The sequence below is a fragment of the Saccopteryx bilineata genome, chromosome 3 (genome assembly GCF_036850765.1).
Source record: "Saccopteryx bilineata isolate mSacBil1 chromosome 3, mSacBil1_pri_phased_curated, whole genome shotgun sequence".
NCBI classification, from domain to species: Eukaryota; Metazoa; Chordata; class Mammalia; order Chiroptera; family Emballonuridae; genus Saccopteryx; species Saccopteryx bilineata.
The window spans coordinates 37,539,188-37,559,684 of NC_089492.1; the positions used below are offsets into that span (position 1 = coordinate 37,539,188).

Below are 20,497 nucleotides of genomic sequence, written 5' to 3' on the forward strand. Positions count from 1 at the left end.
CCCTCCAGATCAAGGCTTTATCCACTGCACCACCACAGCTCAGGCAATATATTAAGTTTAAAAGGCCAGTTATAAACGATTATATTATGATCTCAGTTTTGTTTCAGAAGGGAAGCACAGGTGGCAACGTGTCTCCTTCAGCCCTTCCGTCCTCCCTGTCCTTTGTGCCTGGTGGTGGGAGGAGGGAGTCCTCTGACATAATGCAACATCATAAAAACTATGCCAATGAAGGTGAAAAAAAAATAAAGAAAAGCAAAGGTGATGAGTGATTTTGAGCATGTTGAATTTAAGTGAAAAATGGAGATACCCTGTAAACAGCTAGAAATACAGAATAAGAAGGCAGGTGAGAAATCAGAACCAGAGCTGAAGTTTCCAGGATCTTTAATATAGACTTTAAATAAAACCCAAACTATTGGCCACAGTTAACCCTTGCCTCCCCTACATCTATCCAAGCCACAAATGTATTTTCCTGGACGACAGATAGATGGGGGATTTGCAGGCCCCGTGCAGGTGTCTATACTTTCTGGGACATGTGATTGCTCTCTTCTCACTGGGCATGCTCTCCTCCTTTCCCTAATTCTATTCCCCAAGAACCCCAAACCCCAACTTCCACTCAAACATCATGTGTTACTGCCCCCCTTACACACACCTATACACACTCATGTGTTAGATTAGTTGCCTAACTTCCAGAATACATAGTATTTAGTTCTCCCATTACACTATATAACTTCAAGAGTAAGGTTCCCCAGGGCAGGCATTGCATCCTTCCTGCTCATTTTTATACTTCTAATTCCATTACACATAGTAGGCACTCAACAAATTGAATGAACAAATAAATTATCAGACAGGGTTGAATATAGGCAAGATCACAGTAAAGTTCTTGAAAATGTGTGAAAAAGAGGATGATAATGCATACTGTCAAAGGATTGATAGTCGATGATAGTTGATACTTCAGATAACAAGTTTAGCAGTGCCCTGAAAAGTTAGTTCTCTGTTGTATTCATGTAAATTGTGGAATGGATGTTGAGGTGAACAGGTGCTGTATTCTGATGTGTTTTCTTTGGCGAGACATGCAAGCATAAAACACACCCATGAGGATGGTGGACATATCTTCTAAGACTGTGATGGCGAACCTTTTTATAAAAACCACCTACTTTTGCAGTGCTGGTCAACCTGGTTCCTCCCACCCACTGGTGGGTGTTCCAGCTTTCATGGTGGGCGGTAGCAGAGCAACCAAACGGTGCTGTGATTGGCCCACCATGAAAGCTGGAACGCCCACCAGTGGGTGGGAGGAACCAGGTTGACCAGCACTGCAAAAGTGGGGGGTTTTTATAAAAAGGTTCGCTATCATGGTTCTAAGAAGTCAGAACCTGTGGTGGGATTCAGCTGGTTTGCATCAGTTCAGCAGAACCAATACCTAAATTTTTGTTGAATTCTGCAAACCAGTTGTTAAAATGGCACTTGTAATCAGGGCGCCTGGGCAGCTGCCCAATGTAGAAATCACAAATTTACATTCCTTACTCTATTTATTTAATTATTTTTTTTAACGTTCATCTGCACAACGGCATATTCTAAGTGCCCGTAGTAATGTCCATTCCGTCCACAGGTGAAAAAAATTGCAAGTGAGAATGCCAATCAAGAAACAATATGGAAATATCTTTTTTTTTTTTTTTTCTGAAGCTGGAAACGGGAAGAGACAGTCAGACAGACTCCTGCATGCTCCCGACGGGGATCCACCCAGCACGCCCACCAGGGGAGACGCTCTGCCCACCAGGAGGCGATGCTCTGCCCCTCCCGGGCGTCGCTCTGTTGCAACAAGAGCCACTCTAGCGCCTGGGGCAGAGGCCAAGGAGCCATCCCCAGCGCCCGGGCCATCTTTGCTCCAATGGAACCTTGGCTGTGGGAGGGGAAGAGAGAGAGAGAGACAGAGAGGAAGGGGGGGGGTGGAGAAGCAAATGGGTGCTTCTCCTGTGTGCCCTGGCCGAGAATTGAACTCGGGTCCCCCGCATGCCAGGCTGATGCTCTACCGCTGAGCCAACCGGCCAGGGCCTGGAAATATCTTAAATAATAGTTTTATTATTTTTTGTCAGGTAATATTTAACATTTTTTCATTAATATTTTAAAACTCTTATAACATAGTCTAGTTTTGTGTACCTCTTTTATTGTTCTTATTTAAGTATTAAATGCATGAAATAATAAACTACCTTTTGGTATATTGTTTCTTTATACTTAAAACAGTCATTATGACAGAGAATTGGTTGTTAAGTTATTTGAATTCCGCCACTGGCCAGAACTCATCCTCCAGGGCAGCCGCCTGCAAGAGAAGAGGGTCCTCCGACTGGACGTGGAACTGAGAGGTGGGCTTGACAGTGGATAGAGGAAAAGGCTTGATCTGGCTTCTGACCTGGAGCTGTGCTTTCAAAATGGCTGCCGCTAGACACGTGGCTGCTGAGCACTTGAAATGAGCTGGTCTGAACGGAGATGTGCTGCAGTGTAAAATACATACCAGATTTTAAAGTTAGCACAAAAAAATAGATAATATTTAATTAATAACTTTTATATTGATTACATGTTGAAATGATAGCATTTTGGATTTAGTGGGTTAACTGAAATACGTTAAAATTAATTTCACCTGTTTCTTTTTAATGCAGCTATTAAAACTTGTAAAATTCCATACTACTCAGCCATAAGAAATGATGACATCGGATCATTTACAATAACATGGATGGACCTTGACAACATTATACAGAGTGAAATAAGTAAATCAGAAAAAAAAAAAAAAAACTAAGATGAATCCATACATAGAAGGGACATAAAAATGAGACTCAGAGACATGAACAAGAATGTGATGGCAACAGGGGCGGGAGGTTGGGGGAGGGGGGAGGGGGTGAAGAAGGAGAGAGGGGTTAGGGGAGGGGAGGGGCACAAAGAAAACCAGATAGAAGATGACAGAAGACAATTTAACTTTGGGGGAGGGGCATACAGCACAATCAAATGTCAAAATAATCTCTCAACATATGTACCCTGATTTATCAATGTCACTGCATTAAATTTAATAAAAAATAAAAAAAAAAAAGCTTTGGCTTCTATAAAAAATATTAAAAAAAAAACTTGTAAAATTCCATAGGGATCTCGTATTATATTTATTTTGGACAGTGCTGGCTTAGACTGAAGAGGGAATCTCTGAACGTCCCCCTGGGTGGAGCTGTTAGTGCAGCAGAGGGAATGCTAATCCAAATTCGGAGGGACCCGAAATATGAAAGACAGGAGCAAGGTCCGTCGTCTACACATTAAAGCTTTATTGTCTAGCTTGGCCAAGCGGTGGGAACTCTGACAGAAATCTGACGGAGAGCGCGCCGGCCCTTTGTTTTACTTAGTTTTTATAGTTTTGTAAGTGGGAAGTACAGAAGCAAAAATTGCAATTAGGAGCCCCTTACCGCTATTGGTTATAGTCATATGTCCTTTAACATGATAGGACCACGTTCAATTTGCAAACCATACATCATTTTGGAGAAAACAAAATTTACAAGTCAACACAACGGTAGAAAGATGTCTCTTTACATATTAAAGGCTTTCCTATATTATCTAGTGTTTATCTGCTATCTCTCTGTCCAGAGTCACACACGCATTTACATAGGAGAGGTAGTTTCAGTGGGGACAAATGCCCGCAAATGGCTCATTGCTATAAGAAAAGGTTTATTTTGGATTTTCTCTTCCTGCACCTGGCTAGCCATTCACCCCTTTCCCCACAGGTGTGGTGGAATGTCTGGGAATTCATGTTTCCTTCCCTTTTCATTTACAATACAATAGCAAGAGCCATCCTAGTTATGCTAATCACACAGCACAGAGACTATTCTCACAATTTCTCTTAACCCAAATTAATAAAATGTTCTCCAAGCCTCCTAAAATATTAATATTAATTCTGTAGCCTTTGGTACTTTACAACACCTGCGGGTGAAATGGCTCAGTGGCTCCTCAGGAATAGGCCTGCTATGTGCTGGGCACTGCGTGCACTGCGCTAGGTATTGGAGTGACAGGAAAAAGCGGGGGGGTGGGGATGGCCCTGTCCTCTCCAAAGGTGCTATCCAGAGACATGATTCACCTCTCTCCCCAGTTGGGAGATTCTCCTTCCACTACTGCCATCCTTGGGGGAAAGAGGATGGTAGAAGAAAGTGCAACAATTGTTATTATTTTGTTTGTTGTTATCATGATTAAATTTGTTAAATCTTTTACTGTGTCAGACATGAGCCTATTTCTGTGAATCTTCATTCATAGTCTTACAAAGCAGAAACTATTGTTATTTCCATAAAGAAGAAGAAACTGAGGCTTGGGGAGGTCAGACAGTTGGTTAGGAACAAAGGCCGGATTGAAACTCGGATCTACTCTAATCCAGTGTCCCTCTGCTAACCACCGTACTCTGCACTTCCTTTTCTTGCAGATACAGAAGAACAGTTACATTAATGTCTTCAGCTTGTGGAAATTCACTATGTATAGACACTATCCTGAGGACTTGACACTTACATATTTAATCCTCACAGTAACCCTAAGGAATGTTGTTCTTGCTGGTGCTGTATTATTCCTGTTACAAGCAGACTTCAGAGATATTGCAGGTTGGGTTCCAGACGTCCACAACAAAGAGAATATTGCAATAAGGTGAGTCACACGAATCTTTTGTTTTCCCAGCGCACATAAAAGCTATCCCTACACTATACTGTAGCCCATTACATGTGCGATAGCATTTTGTCTAAAACAAATGTACATACTTAATTAAAAATACTAATGCCAAGATGCCAATGCTGAAAAACAGGGCTGCCACAAAACTTCAGTTTATTAAAAGAACACGATCTGCCAAGTGCAATAAAACAAGCTGTGTCTGTATACAAATGAGGAAATGGAATCTCAGAAGTTGTGAAATAACCTGCACAAGATCATACAGCTACTAAATCGGAGCATTATTGTAATCCTAAATCTCCTCTACTTAAAGTCCTCTAACTGTTCCATCTCTTTTAAATGCCCATAAATAATACTTTTAAAAATGTGTCTGGCAGGTAAAAGCCAACCTTCTGTGATTAGAGATTATCAGATATCTCAAGAGATTTTAGAGAGAGGGATTAGTGACTCCTAGAGTCTCTCTCTCTTCCTTAAGTGTTAAGAGGAGAAAGAAAACCATTGGGCTGACAAGTAGCAGAGCTTACAATGTGTCATTGCACATGCCAGTTCCATGTGTCCCCAAAGAACTCCTGAAAATCCCACCTTGTGTGCCGTGCAAGGGAAGAGCCAGACCTGCCCGGCTCGCTTTATCATCTAGGGCACGCTGGTGCTGTGCACCCTGACAGACAGGACTAACAGTGTGGAGACAGTATTAACTCCATGCATGAAAACAGGCAGGCTGCTTTCCTTTCTTTTAGTCACGTGCAAATCCAGAAGGGCTTTCCAGAGGATGCCTGTGCCGCTGGGTAGGACTGCAGTGATCAGCGCGGCAGGTTTAAGAAGTTGTGTTTGAGAGAAGATGCAGATGACACTTCACACTGATCCTAGAAATTTTAAAACGCACGATAAAGTAATTTTAATTGGCAATCTGGGCCTCAATCTGTTTGGGCATGCTGCTCTCCCGGCACCGAGCTGATCAACGGTGCAGCTGCCCACCAGACCACGGCTCACTGTCTGTCCCTGCATCTTTCACTCTTGTTCAGTGTATTCTCCACTCCTGACACAGTCTCTCTTCTTTCCAACACTTGTTTTGGTCCACTCTTCCCTCAGACCCTGCCGAAGGATCACAACCTTCTTGAAGTTTTTCTAGACCAGGTTCAGCCTGCTAATCTTTGATTTTCTAGAATCGAAGATTAATATCCTTCTGCAGTTAGCACTTGGTTATCTAGTTCACACCTCATTTATACTTATTTATATCTTTATGTACATGTTCTGTCTCCCAAGCTGGAATTAAGCCACTCAAAGCAAGGGACAGTTCTATTTTCCCCTGTGAATTACAGATTCCTTCCTGGAACAGAGCCATGTGAGCCCCAGGCATTCAGTAACCTGGGATGTTGACGATCATAATGACAGGGATAATAATAATGATGATGGAGAAGGAACAGGGGAGAAGGAGAAAATAGGAAATAAGTTCTATTTAAGTAAAATGTTCACAGAAACCTATAGAACAAATCAGATTCCTTAATTGTAGAGATCAAACTCCAGGCTGCAGAAAAACGATAGAAATGATCACATTTATGTCTCTGAAATTTCTGCCTGCCACATTTATCACATCTGGCTTTATAAGCCATTTCATCAATATTAAATGCAAAACAAAATTGGCTCTTTTATCTGCCTTGAGGAGCTCAATGCGACGGTTAATTTTATGTGTCAACTTGACTAGGCCAGAGGGTACCCAGGAATTGAGTCAAACACTGTCTTAGGTATGTCCGTGAGGAGGTTTCTGCATGAGATTAACATCTGAACTGATCTCCTTAATGTGGATGGACTTCATCCAATCAGTTGGAGGTGTGAGTAGAAGAAAATACTGAGGAAGAGGGAATATCTACTGGCTGAATGTTGAACTTGACATTGGTCTTTTCTTTTCTTCGAACTTGGACTTAGAAAATGGACTCTTCTGAGGTCTCAAGCTTGCCAGCATTTGGACTAGGACTTATACCATCAACCCTCTCGTTTTTAGGTCTTTGGACTAGGACTGGACCTACCCCATCAGCTCTCCTGGATTTCCAGTTTACTGACTGAAGGTCATAGTACTTATTAGTCAGAGAGAGAGAGAGAGAGAGAGAGAGAAAGAACGTGTATTCTATTGCGTCTGTTCCTCTGGAGAACCGTGCCTAATACATCCGCCTACCCAGACTGCGCATCTGAGCAGCAGCAATCCTGACTCCACAAACCAGCAGTGAACATTGGGTAATCTACTTCTCTAAGTTGAAATTCTTGCTTTTGCTATTTTAAAATGCAAAATTTAAAAATGCTTTTAAGAAACACAATGCCTTACCGACTTCACAAAGCTTTTGTAAGGATCAAGTGGAATAAGCGATGTGAGAGTGTTTGTAACTATAAACTACACAGAAGGGAAAGCAACGCCAGGATGTAGTAGATACCTCTGGACCTTGGATGTGTGACCATTTGTCTCATCCTGTATTTTTCACTTCAGAGCATTTTTTTGGTTTAGCAATTATATCTAAAATCTGTTGTGTTGACACCTAAAATTAAATATTTTATTCCTAAAATTAATATTCTTATCTAACTTCCCTCAATACTTCTACAGTTCAGGACCAGCTTCATCAGTGACAAACTTATTATATGGTAAATTGGAGGGGCAGTTTTGCATGCCCCACTCCTATCTGCCCAAATTCTTACTCCTTTGACAATATAACTCCTTTGGGCGTGAGGTCATATTACTAGAGAAGTCCATTTGGAAAGCAAATAATGCAGAGGATCTATTATGTTAGAATTTTGGTATGAGTTCATTCCCAGGTGCCTCTTTGAAAGTAGAGAGCAAAAGAATGAGACATAAGACTATGGCCTGACCAGGTGGTGGCGCAGTGGATAGAGCGTCGGACTGGGATGCGGAAGGACCCAGGTTCGAGACCCCGAGGTCGCCAGCTTGAGCGCGGGCTCATCTGGCTTGAGCAAAGAGCTCACCAGCTTGGACCCAAGGTCGCTGGCTCCAGCAGAGGGTTACTCGGTCTACTGAAGGCCCACGGTCAAGGCACATGTGAGAAAGCAATCAATGAACAACTAAGAAGTCACAACGCGCAACAAGAAACTGATGATTGATGCTTCTCATCTCTTTCCGTTCCTGTCTGTCTGTCCCTGTCTATCTCTGCCTTTGTAAAAAAAAATAATAATAATAATAATAATAATGTTGGTATACTGTTTGTGGAGGACCAGGTTGGGCTGGGACACAGTCCTGGAAAGTCCTATACAGTCAGACGTCAGTAAAGGCGTGTAGGGACAGGGTGTACAAGGACGGGGGGTGGGGGTGAGGGGTGGAGATGGGTAAGGAGAGAGTTCTCCAAAGAAGTCAAGAAACAGTCAGCATCCTAGAAGGGGTTGGACACTAGATTAACATGTTGTCAATTGACTACTTGTGTTTTAGAGCTGGCTCTGTTTTGATTTCTCCAGGCCTGAGACCAGATGCTCTCCTCAGCTCTCTCCTCCCTTGGCCTCTCTCACCTCTCTCGCGATCTCTCACTAAACCCTGCTATTGCTTGGGTCCTGCCTTCAAGTTCATATGGTTCCCAAAGATGCAGTTCAATTCGCTGCACGCCCTGAGGGTCACAGCGGGACTGTGCTCCACCTTTTAGTCCAGTTCCACCCTTGAGGGACCTCTCCCACTTTGAGAGTCATCTCCTTCTAGGGAGGATGATCCCAGCACTCCCCTCCTCAAAGCCCCCTGTGGCTTCAAAGTGATGTGCAAATAAATAAAACTCCTGCTCTCTCTTAACAGACTCCTAACCTGTTCCTTATCAAAGGTCCTTTTTAATAATAACTAACATTCTTACAGTGAATTCAAATTTATTGGAACATTATTGTTACCTATAATCTGGCAGTCACCCCAACACTCAACTGAAACTGTTCAGAGAAAAATCACCAATGACCTTTATTGGTCATTATTGCCAAAGCCAATAAACACATTTTATTTCTTGTCATGCTGTTCTTTTGCTGTCAATGGCATTATTCAACATTTTTGTTCCTCTCTCCTTAGCTTTCATAGCACTGCTCTCTGCAGGTTCACTACAATATTGTTTATTGCTTTTGTCTGCTCAGCATTTCTTCACCACACCTTGGTAACTGCCCCCACCTCCCTGAATAAAGTACACACATGACATAGGAGCGTCAATTATAGTACTAAACCTCTGTCCTCAGTGATTGACCCAGAAATGGGTCACATATCCCAAATCAGGCCAGAGTTCTTCACCAGGATTTCTAACTGAAGCTGGTTGAGAATACACTTAATCAGTCAGTTTTCCTGTATGATACTCTCAAAATCTCAGGGCTTATCACAACCACTACTTATTTTCTTCCCTATGGGCCAACAAGTCAAATGTGACAAGGATTAGCTTCAGGTGTGCTTCATAGGTTTCTTCCTTCTTTCTTGACCAGGGGCTGGTTGGGTCATCCTCTTCTCAGGATGGATCACAGGAGCACAGAGCCAGTAGAAACATGTGATACCATAAGGTCTTGGTCCAGAATTGTCACATTGTTGCTCTGTCCACATTTCCAAAGAAAGCCATGTGGCCAAACCCAATGTCATGGGAAGATGCCACTAGTGGGAGGAACTGCAGTCACTCAGCAACATGAGAGGATGTATAATGCAGATGTCCCTGCTTTGGGGGGACATCAAGGACTGTCATACTCCCTCTACCTTTTTGAACCTAAGCTCTCAATGTGAACAAAAATGGGGTGCTGTAATATATCTAACCTCACAGATTTACAAAATCAGTTAGATTTACAAAAGTAACCTCACACGGTGGTCTGATTATAGATAAATTCCTAATTTGTCAGGTCATGGTGGGTAGTCACGCCCCAGGCACACAACTTCTTCAGGAAAAGTTTTATCTTTGCCTTAAGCGAGCCCTGTGTAATGTTTTTGTGTGTCTAGATCAGCGGTTCCCAACCTGTGGGTCGCAACCCCGGGGGGTCGCCTAAAGCTATCGGAAAATACATAATGCATATCAGGTATTTACATTCTGAATCATAACTGTAGCAAAATTACAGTTATGAAGTAGCCACCAAAATTATTTTTTGGTTTGGGGTCACCGCAACATGAGGAACTGTATTACGGGGTCACAGCATTAGAAAGGTTGAGAACCACTGGTCTAGATTAAGGCACCTTTGAATGCCTCCTTTTCAGACCCATCAGGGTTATTTATATTCTGGATGTGAATTCTTTGTCAGCCATATGTGTGACAAATAAATGTTCTCAGTTTGTGATTTGTCTTTTCATATTTTATGCTCTATTGATGTATAAAATTCCTTAATTTCATTGTAATTGCATGTATTGATTTTTTCCATGTGATTTGTCTTTTTATTGTTTGTTTAAGGAATCCTTTCCTATCTTAAGGTCATAAATAGTAAAGCCAGGACTTCCTGAGTACTTTCTGTGTTTCAGTACTCATTATTTCCCTTTTACAGATGATGAATGCAAGGCACAGAGAAATTAAGCAACTTGATCAAGGTCACACAGCAAATAAGCAGTGGAGTCAGGATTTTGACCTAGACAGTCTGTCTTTAGCATCTGCATTTTAACAACTGTTCAAAACCCCTGTCGTAGAGATGGTGTCATGCTATTCTAAAATTAAATTTAAAGTTTTGCCTCTCTCTTTAAAGTATATAATCTCAAGTTGGCTTTTATATGTGAAGTAAAGTACCTGGATTAATCTTCACCATAATAACTACTTTTCCCGTTGGACACTCATCATTAATGCAACTAGTGCTGACTAATCCATGCTAAAGATGAATTTTAAAAAAACTATTGTGCGGCTGCTGCAAGCGATGATCCCATACAAAGTGGGTAAAATGTAACCCGATTCTCTAAATTCACCATGAAGCTCAGCTTCAAATGATGTGGCACCAGAATAGAATTCTTTGAATTAACTGAGGAAGACAGACCTTCACCTTTTCAGCGCTGAATACAGGATGTTGATCAAAGGCTTCTGGCATCTTGTAAAGTGAACAGGATATCCCCTGAAGAAACCCCAGCAAGAGGTAGAGGCCATCACAAAGTCCTGAACAGCATCCAGCTCCACCTACACAGCTGGGACCAAAATAGCTCACCCTGCACTGCTGCCGCCTCCCTGTGAACTGTGTGGGAAGGAAGACTGGTCACGAATTCCTTGCTTCAACCACCCCCACTCGCTAGGACAGCCCCAGCAACTGCAGTGGCGTCTTGGAATCTGGAGAACAGAACGTCACAGACTACCCGTCATACCTATTCTGTACCAAGTGCTGTCTTTCTCTAAAATTAGAGGTTTTAAACAAATACCAAGAAACTGAAAATGATTTTTTTTGTTTTTGTTTTTGTTTTTTACAGGGACAGAGAGAGAGAGAGATAGGGACAGACAGACAGGAACAGAGAGAGATGAGAAGCATCGATCATCAGTTTTTCGTTGCGACACTTTAGTGGTTCATTGATTGCTTTCTCATATGTGCCTTGACCGTGGGCCTTCAGCAGACCGAGTAACCCCTTGCTTGAACCAGCGACCTTGGGTCCAAGCTGGTGAGCTTTACTCAAACCAGATGAGCCCACGCTCAAGCTGGCGACCTCAGGGTCTCGAACCCAGGTTCTTCCGTATCTTATGCACTGTGCCACTATCTGGTCAGGCTGAAAATGATTTTTGAAATTAAAAAATAAAATGGGAATGAGATGAGTGTAGCAGAGTAAGGGGACCAGATCATAGAGAGTCTCATATGCCAGGCTTAAAAAGTATGAACTTTATTGTATCAAGGGGGAGATTTGGAAGCATTTTAAACAGGAAAATAGCGTGATACATTTATTATCATATTTTGCTTGTTAGGGACTGTGTGACTAGTTACAACCTAATTGATAGAATATCTTAAAGAGTGGTTGTGCCAGGCTCTGCTGGGGGTGCCCTCCCACAACATCCTGTTTATTTCCTACTCTGAAGGCTGGAAATGCCCAAGTCACTTTTCCAGTATCCCTTGCAGGTAAAATATGTATATGAGACCCAGTCTTGGCTAATGGGACCTGAGATGGGAAAGCTGCTCGGAGGATTCTAGAAAAGGGTTTTCTCTCTAATAAGAAGATGTATAAGAAGAAATGCCCATTTGTTTCTAAATGTGGTCATGTTTGCATGTGGAGCTGCCACCATGAAAAGGGACAAGGCTAATACCCCAGGGATGGCAGAGCAGAAAGATGCAAATGGTAACATCGTAGAACCACAAATAGCTACATTCCCCCTGGGAAATAACAGATGCTTGTAGTTTAAGCCACTTTTATTTGGATACTGTGTTACTAGTACTCTAAGCATCTCAACTGAAAGAAGCATTAATAAGATCACCAACACAAATTCATATGATTTATAGAAAATATTAAAAATAGACACTTTCCTTTCAGATATTTTAAATAAATGAGCCTCTTAAAATTGGAAATATCTACCATATTAACTGTGCACAAAACATTTTGGGTGCTCAAGCAAGAAACTATACAACTTCTGAGATGACATGCTTTGTTTCTTTCTCTGAAATGATTCTCATTTTCTTCTCTTATTTGCATATTTCCCCTAAAAAGCATTGGAAACTCTCCCTGTTCCCCAGGAGGCAGCAATTCTCTTCTCTTGAAGGTCTCTCTTTCATGAAGTCATGGCAGTCAAAACATTATATTTTATAAGAAGAATCTCAGCTTTGTGTCAACAAAACAATTGCACATTCCAGTGCTTCTGGCAACAATATAGAATCACAGAACCTTAAAAGGTGAGCTAAACCTCACCAATCCTTTGTAGTAACACAGCACGATTTGAATACAGGTGAACCCAGAACATCTGGTTAGAGATCTGTAAGACCATTAACAAGTGTCACCCGTCCTAACTTTTACACACAGTAGGAGCTGGCAACTTCTCAGCAAGTCATACTGGTGGTTCCTTTTGAGGAAACCCCAACTAGCCCCAAGCGGGGCCTCCAGGGGCCACAGGGAGTTCTTTCCTTCCTAGTGGGAAGGATCTATCAAATGTTGGCACTGAGGTTTAATCTATCCAATCTTCATTTTCGGTTTGCTTACAATATTTTCGGGAACCCGTGAGTTTTCCATATGCAAATTAAAAAATACAAGTGAGAAACACGAATGTGATTGATTGAGATCTGGAATCTCCAGGTACAGAAAGGCGAAGGTAGCCGCTTTGGAATAGCCACTGCCTCCTATCACTGCCATCCACCTGGACAGATATTGACTGGGCGCCCACTAGAAGGGCTGGAAAGGGACTTGGCGATGGCTTCATTGTCGCCCTGACAGGCGCGGACACCCCCGCAGGCCGGCGCGGACACCCCCGGGCACTGCGGTCGGCGAGGAGGCCGAGCGGGCCGGGCGGTCCCGGGGGACGGCAGACGGGGCTCGCCGCGCGCACCTGGCCCCGGCGGAGGGAGGCCGCAGGGGGCGGGAGCAGGTGGCTCGCGAGCGCCCGCGGCCCCGGCACCGCGCAGGACGTCGCTGCGGCGCGGCGCGGCCCGGGCGCGGCCTCGGCGGGCGCGCCTCCTCCCCGGAGCCTCGGGGAACAGCCCGGCGGGAGGCGGCCGCGCCCGAGCCCGAGCGCGGGGAGCGAGAGCCCATGGCGGCGCTGGCTCTCGGAGACCCCGGGGACGCCGGCAGGGCCGCCCTGGACGAGCTGTCCCGGAACTTCACGTACGGGGCGCAGGGCGGCGGCAATGGCTCCCTGTCGGGCGCGTGGTACCGCAGGAACCAGGTAAGGGCCGCCCGCCGCGCGGTGCGCCCCCGCGCCGGCTCGGAGCAGCACGGGCGGCCCACGTGCGCGGCTGACCTGCGGTTTGCACACGTTCCCTGAGCTGCCCCCTCTGGGAGGCCGGGGCGCCCGCACCCAGAGCGGGGCGCACGGGGCTGCGGCCGCGACCTCGGCGGGGTCAGTCCCGGGCCGCTGGGTCCCGACCAGCCCGTCTCCCAGCCTGAATCTGCCCTTCCCCCCGGAAGGGTTCTGTGAGTGCGGGGTGAATATGGATCTCCTCCATCCATATTCCCCCCAGAATCATTTTAAAGTGAAAAACAGTGACACCCCCTTCTCAGAAGCAGGGGAACTCAATAGGGGCCACCAAATGTCACCCCCGCACAGATGCCCGGTGTGTTCCCGCGGCCTCATGGCAGCTCTGCCATCTCCGCGCGAGGAACCGATCCTCCGGGGCACCAGCCTGCCTCCCCTGTTTCCTCTCCAGCCCTTGGGAAATATTGTCAGCCTAATAATGCCAGTTTACGCTGCAAATGTATATTTAACAACGTCAAAGGGGATTGGAGCTGCCCTTTTATTTCGTGCTTAGTTTAAGACAGAAAGCTCTCACGGCACTTCCTGTAGCTGCTTTTATGTCTTCCCAATGGCTGTGGCTAAGTGATCTCGTCATAGTGGATTCCAGGCTTCCTCCTGAGTTACTTTGTTCTGACTCTTTAACAAACCAATTGGGCCTTTTTATTTTGCAACAATATAATCATAAAATATTTGTTGCTGTTGTTCTAAAGCTTGGTTTTTAACCAATAAACAAATGTCTAGAATTCTTTTGTGTTTTGGAAATGTTCATTTTTTCCCCCAAAAAAATCTAACACAAGATTATTTATATAAAGTAAGCATGTTCACCTTAGTTCGACAGAGAGGAGAGTATGGACTTAAGTCTTATCACAAAATGTACTAAAATAGGAAAAATGTGGGATCCCAGAGCCTCTTGAATGTGTGTAACCTGCTCTGTTTCTCCTTTCTTCTACCCACAGGAGTTGCAAAGAAAATTGCTTTTTATGGGAAATCCTTTGAGTATATGTTATATTATGCTAATGTTAGTATATGTTATGGGCATGCTATAACGTGTGTATGCTAGAAGCACTCCTAATAAAAGTTTAGGAATAAATTTTTCCTTTTTGGTAAAGAAATCAGAGTGTTAAGTAGATTTGACCTACCATGGCACCATTCAAAACAGGAGAAACCATTGTTTAACAGTGGGTACCTCTGTCGTCATTAGTTTTCCTTTAATGTTTCCTGGAATTCAAGATTGTCTTGGCTCTCTAATCCCTGAATACAGATTACCATGTGACATAAATGTGAGGGCTTTGTTTGCAAAGCTTGACTTGCTTTTGACAATATATTTATACAGGTTAGAAAGGGTGTATCCACAATATGCTATCTGAAATTACTCAGCTGAAATTTAAACTGTAGCTAGTTTGAATAAGACCATATCAGGTTTTCCCATCACTGTGCAAATTTAGGCCAGTTTAGAAGACTGTCATATTTTACCTTTCAGTAACTGCATTTTTTTTTAAAGCAAAAGCAAAACTTGATTTTTTAAAAATTCATTCAGTAAGCAGTTTATTGAATGTCTCTAGTGCTGACCAGGCCAGTGAAAATAAAATGGAATTTGATTTTTCTCTTCTTTTTTGACACGAACTGAAAATAGAAAGCTGAAAATTTGGGTGGCTGAAAAAAAACAAAATGTGAGATTAAACTTTAAGACTGCCATACTCAATTTTAGCCTTGGTTGCTGGAAAGTTGGGATTTAATCAGTTTTATCACAACTTAAATATTTGGACAGTGTCTGTTCACTGATAGCCCAACTCTCTGTGTCTTTCCAAGTGATAACCATCACCTTGGATAAATGAACCTTACTCATAGAAAACAGCCAACTCCTCTGAAACCCTTTTCTGTAAGAGATGAATCCTTAACAGTGTTCTCATAGAATCAGTATTGTGTAAGGCAGGGGTCCCCAAACTTTTTACACAGGGGGCCAGTTCACTGTCCCTCAGACTGTTGGAGGGCCAGACTATAAAAAAAAAACTATAAACAAATCCCTATGCACACTGCACATAATTTATTTTAAAGTAAAAAAACAAAACAGGAACAAATACAATATTTAAAATAAAGAACAAGTAAATGTAAATCAATAGGCTGACCAGTATTTCAATGGGAACTATGCTCCTCTCACTGACCACCAATGAAAGAGATGCCCCTTCTGGAAGTGTGGCGGGGGCCGGATAAATGGCCTCAGGGGGCCGCATGTGACCCGCGGGCCGTAGTTTGGGGACCCCTGGTGTAAGGCAAAGATGTGAGTACTTTAGAGGAGGAAATTTCAACACTAGTAGGAAGTAGTAGGGGAAAAGTAGTAGTAGAGGGGAAAATGTTTTGGGGAGCCTGGGCAGGGAGGCCTTTGCCCCTTTTGTGTCGCCCAGAAGTCTGCCTATGAAAGTACATATGCAATGGACTTCTACAAAGATACTTTCTTTATGTCTGATCCACAAGTTTTCAGAATAGAAAGATACTACTTCTAAGATGGTATTGAGCTCCCTGCTTTGTACAAAGCGCTATGTTCCAAACTCCCCAGTGGATGCCTCAAACCACTGATCTACCGAACCCTATATATACTATGTTTTTTCCTATACATACATGCCTGTGATAAAGTTTAATTTATAAATTAGGCACAATAAGAGATTAATAACAATAATAAAAAAATAACAATTGTAACAATATGCTATATTAAAAATTATATGATTGTGGTCACTTTCTCCCTCAGAATATCTTATTGTAACTATTACTTGAAATAAATTGCTTGCTGTCACAGCTTCAGGTGAGCCATTGCTGATGTCATCATAGAGGCTCAGTGCTTTCAGGTGCAACACGTTGCTGTCTTGGAATAAATACATTTTCTGTTCACCTCTTCCACCCACAAATCTAATGTCTTTTCCATCTTAATTAAACACTTAAAATGCACTGTGGCCAGAACTTTTTGCAGTTTGGGGTGTGTCACAATTGCATGAGTAGAAGATTCATTCTCACTACAGATCTTAGCAACCTCAGCCTAAAAGTGTTTTTCTTTAAGTCAAGAACATTCACTTTTTCACTTAAAGAAAGCACTTTACAATTTTTTCATGGCATATCCGAATTGTCAGCATCACTGCTCTTGCACTTTGGAGCTATTGTTAGGTACAGTAAGGGTTACTTGAACACAATTGCTGTGATACTGCAGCAATCAATCAGATAACCAAGATGATACAATGTGACTACCAGGCAGGGAGCGTATACAGTATGGATACATGAGACAAAGCGATGATTCATGTGCCAGGTGGGATGGAGTGGGTAGGCCTGAGCTATCAGGCTACTCAGAACAGAATGAAATTTAAAACCTAAGAGTTTTTATTTCTGGAATTTTTTTTTTTAAGTGAGAGGAAGGGAGGCAGAGAGACAGACTCCCGCGTGTTTCCCACCTGAGATCCACCCAGCAAACCCACTAGGGAGCGATGCTCTGCCCATCTGAGGCCCTTGCTCCATTGCAACTGGAGCCATTTTTTAGCCTCTAAAGGGAGGCCAGGGAGCATCCTCAGTGCCTGAGGCCAACTCGCTTAAGCCAATTGAGCCATTGCTGCAGGAGGGGAACAGAGAGAGAGAGAGAGAGAGAAGGGGGAGGGGTGGAGGAGCAGATGGTTGCTTCTGTGTGCCCTGACCGAACCTGTGACTTCCAGATGCCAGGCCGATGCTCTACCGCTGAGCCAACCGGTCAGGGCCTGGAACTTTCTATTTAATATTTTCAGATCACAGTATGGCAGGTTTAACTGAAACCAGAAAAAGCAAACCTGTGGGTAAGGGAGTATGACTGTAGTCTTCAGACTCAAACCCTTCTTTCCAGAAATGTTATTAAGTGCTTGGGGAGATGAGCTATGCAGTTAACTCCAAAACAAGGCAGTATGTGGTAGGTGTCATGTGAGTAATATGAAGTCATATGGAAATTCAGAGCAAGGTGACTTTTAAAAGACCATCAGGAATGTTTTGTGGAGAGGTGATATTTGAGCTGGACACTTAAGGATGAACGGAATTTTACTGATGAAAGTATACATAAGGTCAGCATTCCAAGAAAAGGAAAAGTCTGGGGACAAAGGAGTATCCCACGTGGCCTGGGTGTTTTTGTACCTAGAATAGAAGTCAGTGGCTGTGCTGGTTGCAGCGGAAGATGGAGACTGACCATAAGGTGGAAATATAGTTGGGGCCTTACGTATAGTCATGAATTGCCTTGAAGGACTGGTTAAGGAGTTTGACTTTTATGGGGAACCACTGATGGTTTTTTGAGCAGGGAATTCAAGGAACCACATTAAATAAGAGAAATTTAAATTAGGGTTAGCAGGATGCAGAGGCCTCAAACTGGCGACCTGTGGACCAAATCCAGCCCATAGATGTCTTGTTAGACCTACAGAGAACTTTAGAAAATGTTTAATGCATTGCCAACCTTTAAAAATGAGTGGATTATATATGAAGTTTCAAGTTTCCATGATCTCTTTAAATATTAGAAGTTCTAGCAGCACTCAGGCCTCTTTCCCACGTGCTGTGAGCTGGAATTCACAGTTTAGAACAGCTGTGCTCCCCAGCTAAGCCCCTCTCTTTCCTCTCATCTCTTTTACCTACTGGGCCTTGCAGGCAGTTTGCAGCTAGTGTTAAGAGGCTGTTGTCTAGTCTATTCTTTGCCGTTAACTAGCTGAGTGTGTGTGTGCAAGTAACTCTTAGCTTCAGTTTCTTTACCTGCAAAATTAGGGTTGGAATAGAAGATTTCCAGGCTCCCCTTGCTATCTAGTTAAATAAATAAATTCCATACCAGCAAAGATGAATGGATGGATGAATGAATGGATGGGTGAATGTGGGAAATATTGTGAAGGGGGGTTTTGCTGCTGGTTCCTTTACGTTTATGCATAGCATATTGCTAAATATATAAATTCACAAGGACATTGTTAAGAGGTTTATTCTGCATGGAGTCAAATGGAAATTCAGAATTTTTGATGTCCTTTATTTGAACTTTTGATTTTCAATGGCTTCAATTTATAAAGTCAACATATTTACAGGGAAATTGATACAACTTGGCACTGAAGAGGCTAAGCAAAGAGGCTGACATTTGTTATGCATTTACTGTGTGACACTTTATAACTATTATCTCATTGGAGCTCCCAACAACCTCATAAGGTACATATTATCCTCACTGTTCATGTAAGGAAACTTGTGTTAAGTACCTTGCCCCAAGTTCTTACAGCTAGTAGGTTTAACTGCAAAGCTATTTTTATTCTATTCCTGAAGGCCATTGCTTACAAACTAAGACTTGCAAAAAAATGTGGTGGTAAGAGTAAATGTGAGAGGGAAAGTGAATATGGCTTGTCTCACTGTTGTAAAGAAAAATCATATTGAGTTTCATCTTGCCCTTTTATTGATTTTGCTTTACCTCCATCTAGCTCTTTTCTGCTGGTAACTTCATCTGACTGTCTCTTAAAAGTGCCAAAGTGGTAGAGCGTCAGCCTGGCGTGCAGGAGTCCTGGGTTTGATTCCCAGCCAGGGCACACAGGAGAAGTGCTCATCTGCTTCTCCACCCCTCCCCCTCTCCTTCCTCTCTGTCTCTCTCTTCCCCTCCCATAGCCAAGGCTCCACTGGAGCAAAGTTGGCCTGGGCGCTGGAGATGGCTCTATGGCCTCTGCCTCAGGCGCTAGAATGGCTCTGGTTGCAACAGAGCAACGCCCCAGATGGGCAGAGTATCGCCCCCTGGTAGGCATGCCGGGTGGATCCTGGTAGGGCACATGTGGGAGTCTGTCTGACTGCCTTCTGTTTCCAACTTCAGAAAAATACAAAAAAAAAAAAGTGCCAAAATTTACAAATAACCAAAGGGCCAGGTAGAGGTTGCTGAACCTTTCCATTTCCTTTCCAAGGAAAATCCTTATTTTGTTTTGTTTATGTGTATTATTATTATTATTATTATTATTATTATTTTCCTGTGTATCCAACATGGCACATTCCCTTTACCAGATATTCTATGAGATATATGTATTAAGTAGCAAGGAGAGGGAAAGAAGAGACATTGCCTCAAAGCACCTGTATCAAAGCTTTTGTAAGAATAATAATTATAATCCCATGGTTCTTGTTAGGGGACATGGTTCTTGTTAGAGTCTTAATTCTCTTGTGAATTTGGCAGACCAGGTGCTTGCATCTAAATCTACCTGATAATCCTCTTTGTGGCTTGATTCATGCTAACTCGTAGGAATATTTGCATTGATGCAATCAGCAAAATTCAGGCTATGGGCAACACTACCAGTTTATGGATTTACATGGCTCGGTTTCTTCATTAGTCATTTTTACAAGAAAAACAAAGGGAAAACTGTAGATTAAAATAGACCTAACAGTTCTAACAGAAAAAAAAAACAACAAAAAAACCCAGCCTTCAATTACATTGTTGAGGGATGCAGACTGGGGTGATAAGACTGTAAGGAAAAGCAAGGAAGAGACTGCTGTAAAGTCAGGGCAGTGGTTCCTTCCGCGAAGGGAGTGGGTGGGATGGGATGGGGCAGGGGATGGGCTTTGGGTGGACGCCCAATTTCTGTTTCTTGATCCGGATGGTGTTATAAGGGTGTTTGCCTCATAAGAATTCATTTTGTTCATCTTCATAATTTTTCTTGCAGTTGTCTGTATCTATTCTATAATTTTAAAAAGTTTAAAAATAATATTAGCATTGCTATAACTGTTCAACTCACATGTTTTACCCAGATAGTGTGGGAAATGCTATACCTTATTTATTTTATTTGCTTATGAGAATGACAATTTATTTTTAAAATGTTGGCGATTGTTTAAATTGGCATTTGAGAGCTTACCATGGAAAGGATGACATTCCTCTAAGGTGCCCTTTTTATTCTTGTAGAGTGCAGTTTTAAAAGCTCGATGTCTTTACTAGATATGTTGGCGAGTTTGTTAATTTCTCCAAATAGTGGCTTTCTGTGTTGAAATGGCAATGAAAATAACACTACATACTTATAGGGTTGGTGTAG

The 20,497-nt window shown here is 42.8% G+C and overlaps 1 protein-coding gene across 2 annotated transcripts in view; it reads left to right on the plus strand.

The window, feature by feature from the left end:
• The first annotated feature begins 13,142 nt into the window (after positions 1 to 13,142).
• NIPAL2 (NIPA like domain containing 2) overlaps positions 13,143 to 20,497 on the plus strand; it is an 84,065-nt gene continuing 76,710 nt past the window's right edge. Inside the window, exon 1 of one of the 2 annotated variants that reach the window (XM_066265985.1) lies at positions 13,143 to 13,415. In XM_066265985.1, coding sequence (XP_066122082.1) covers positions 13,281 to 13,415 — 135 coding nt within the window. In that variant the 5' untranslated portion in view covers positions 13,143 to 13,280. The remainder of the gene's footprint in view (positions 13,416 to 20,497) is intronic. The other variant, XM_066265984.1, reaches the window with a different exon arrangement.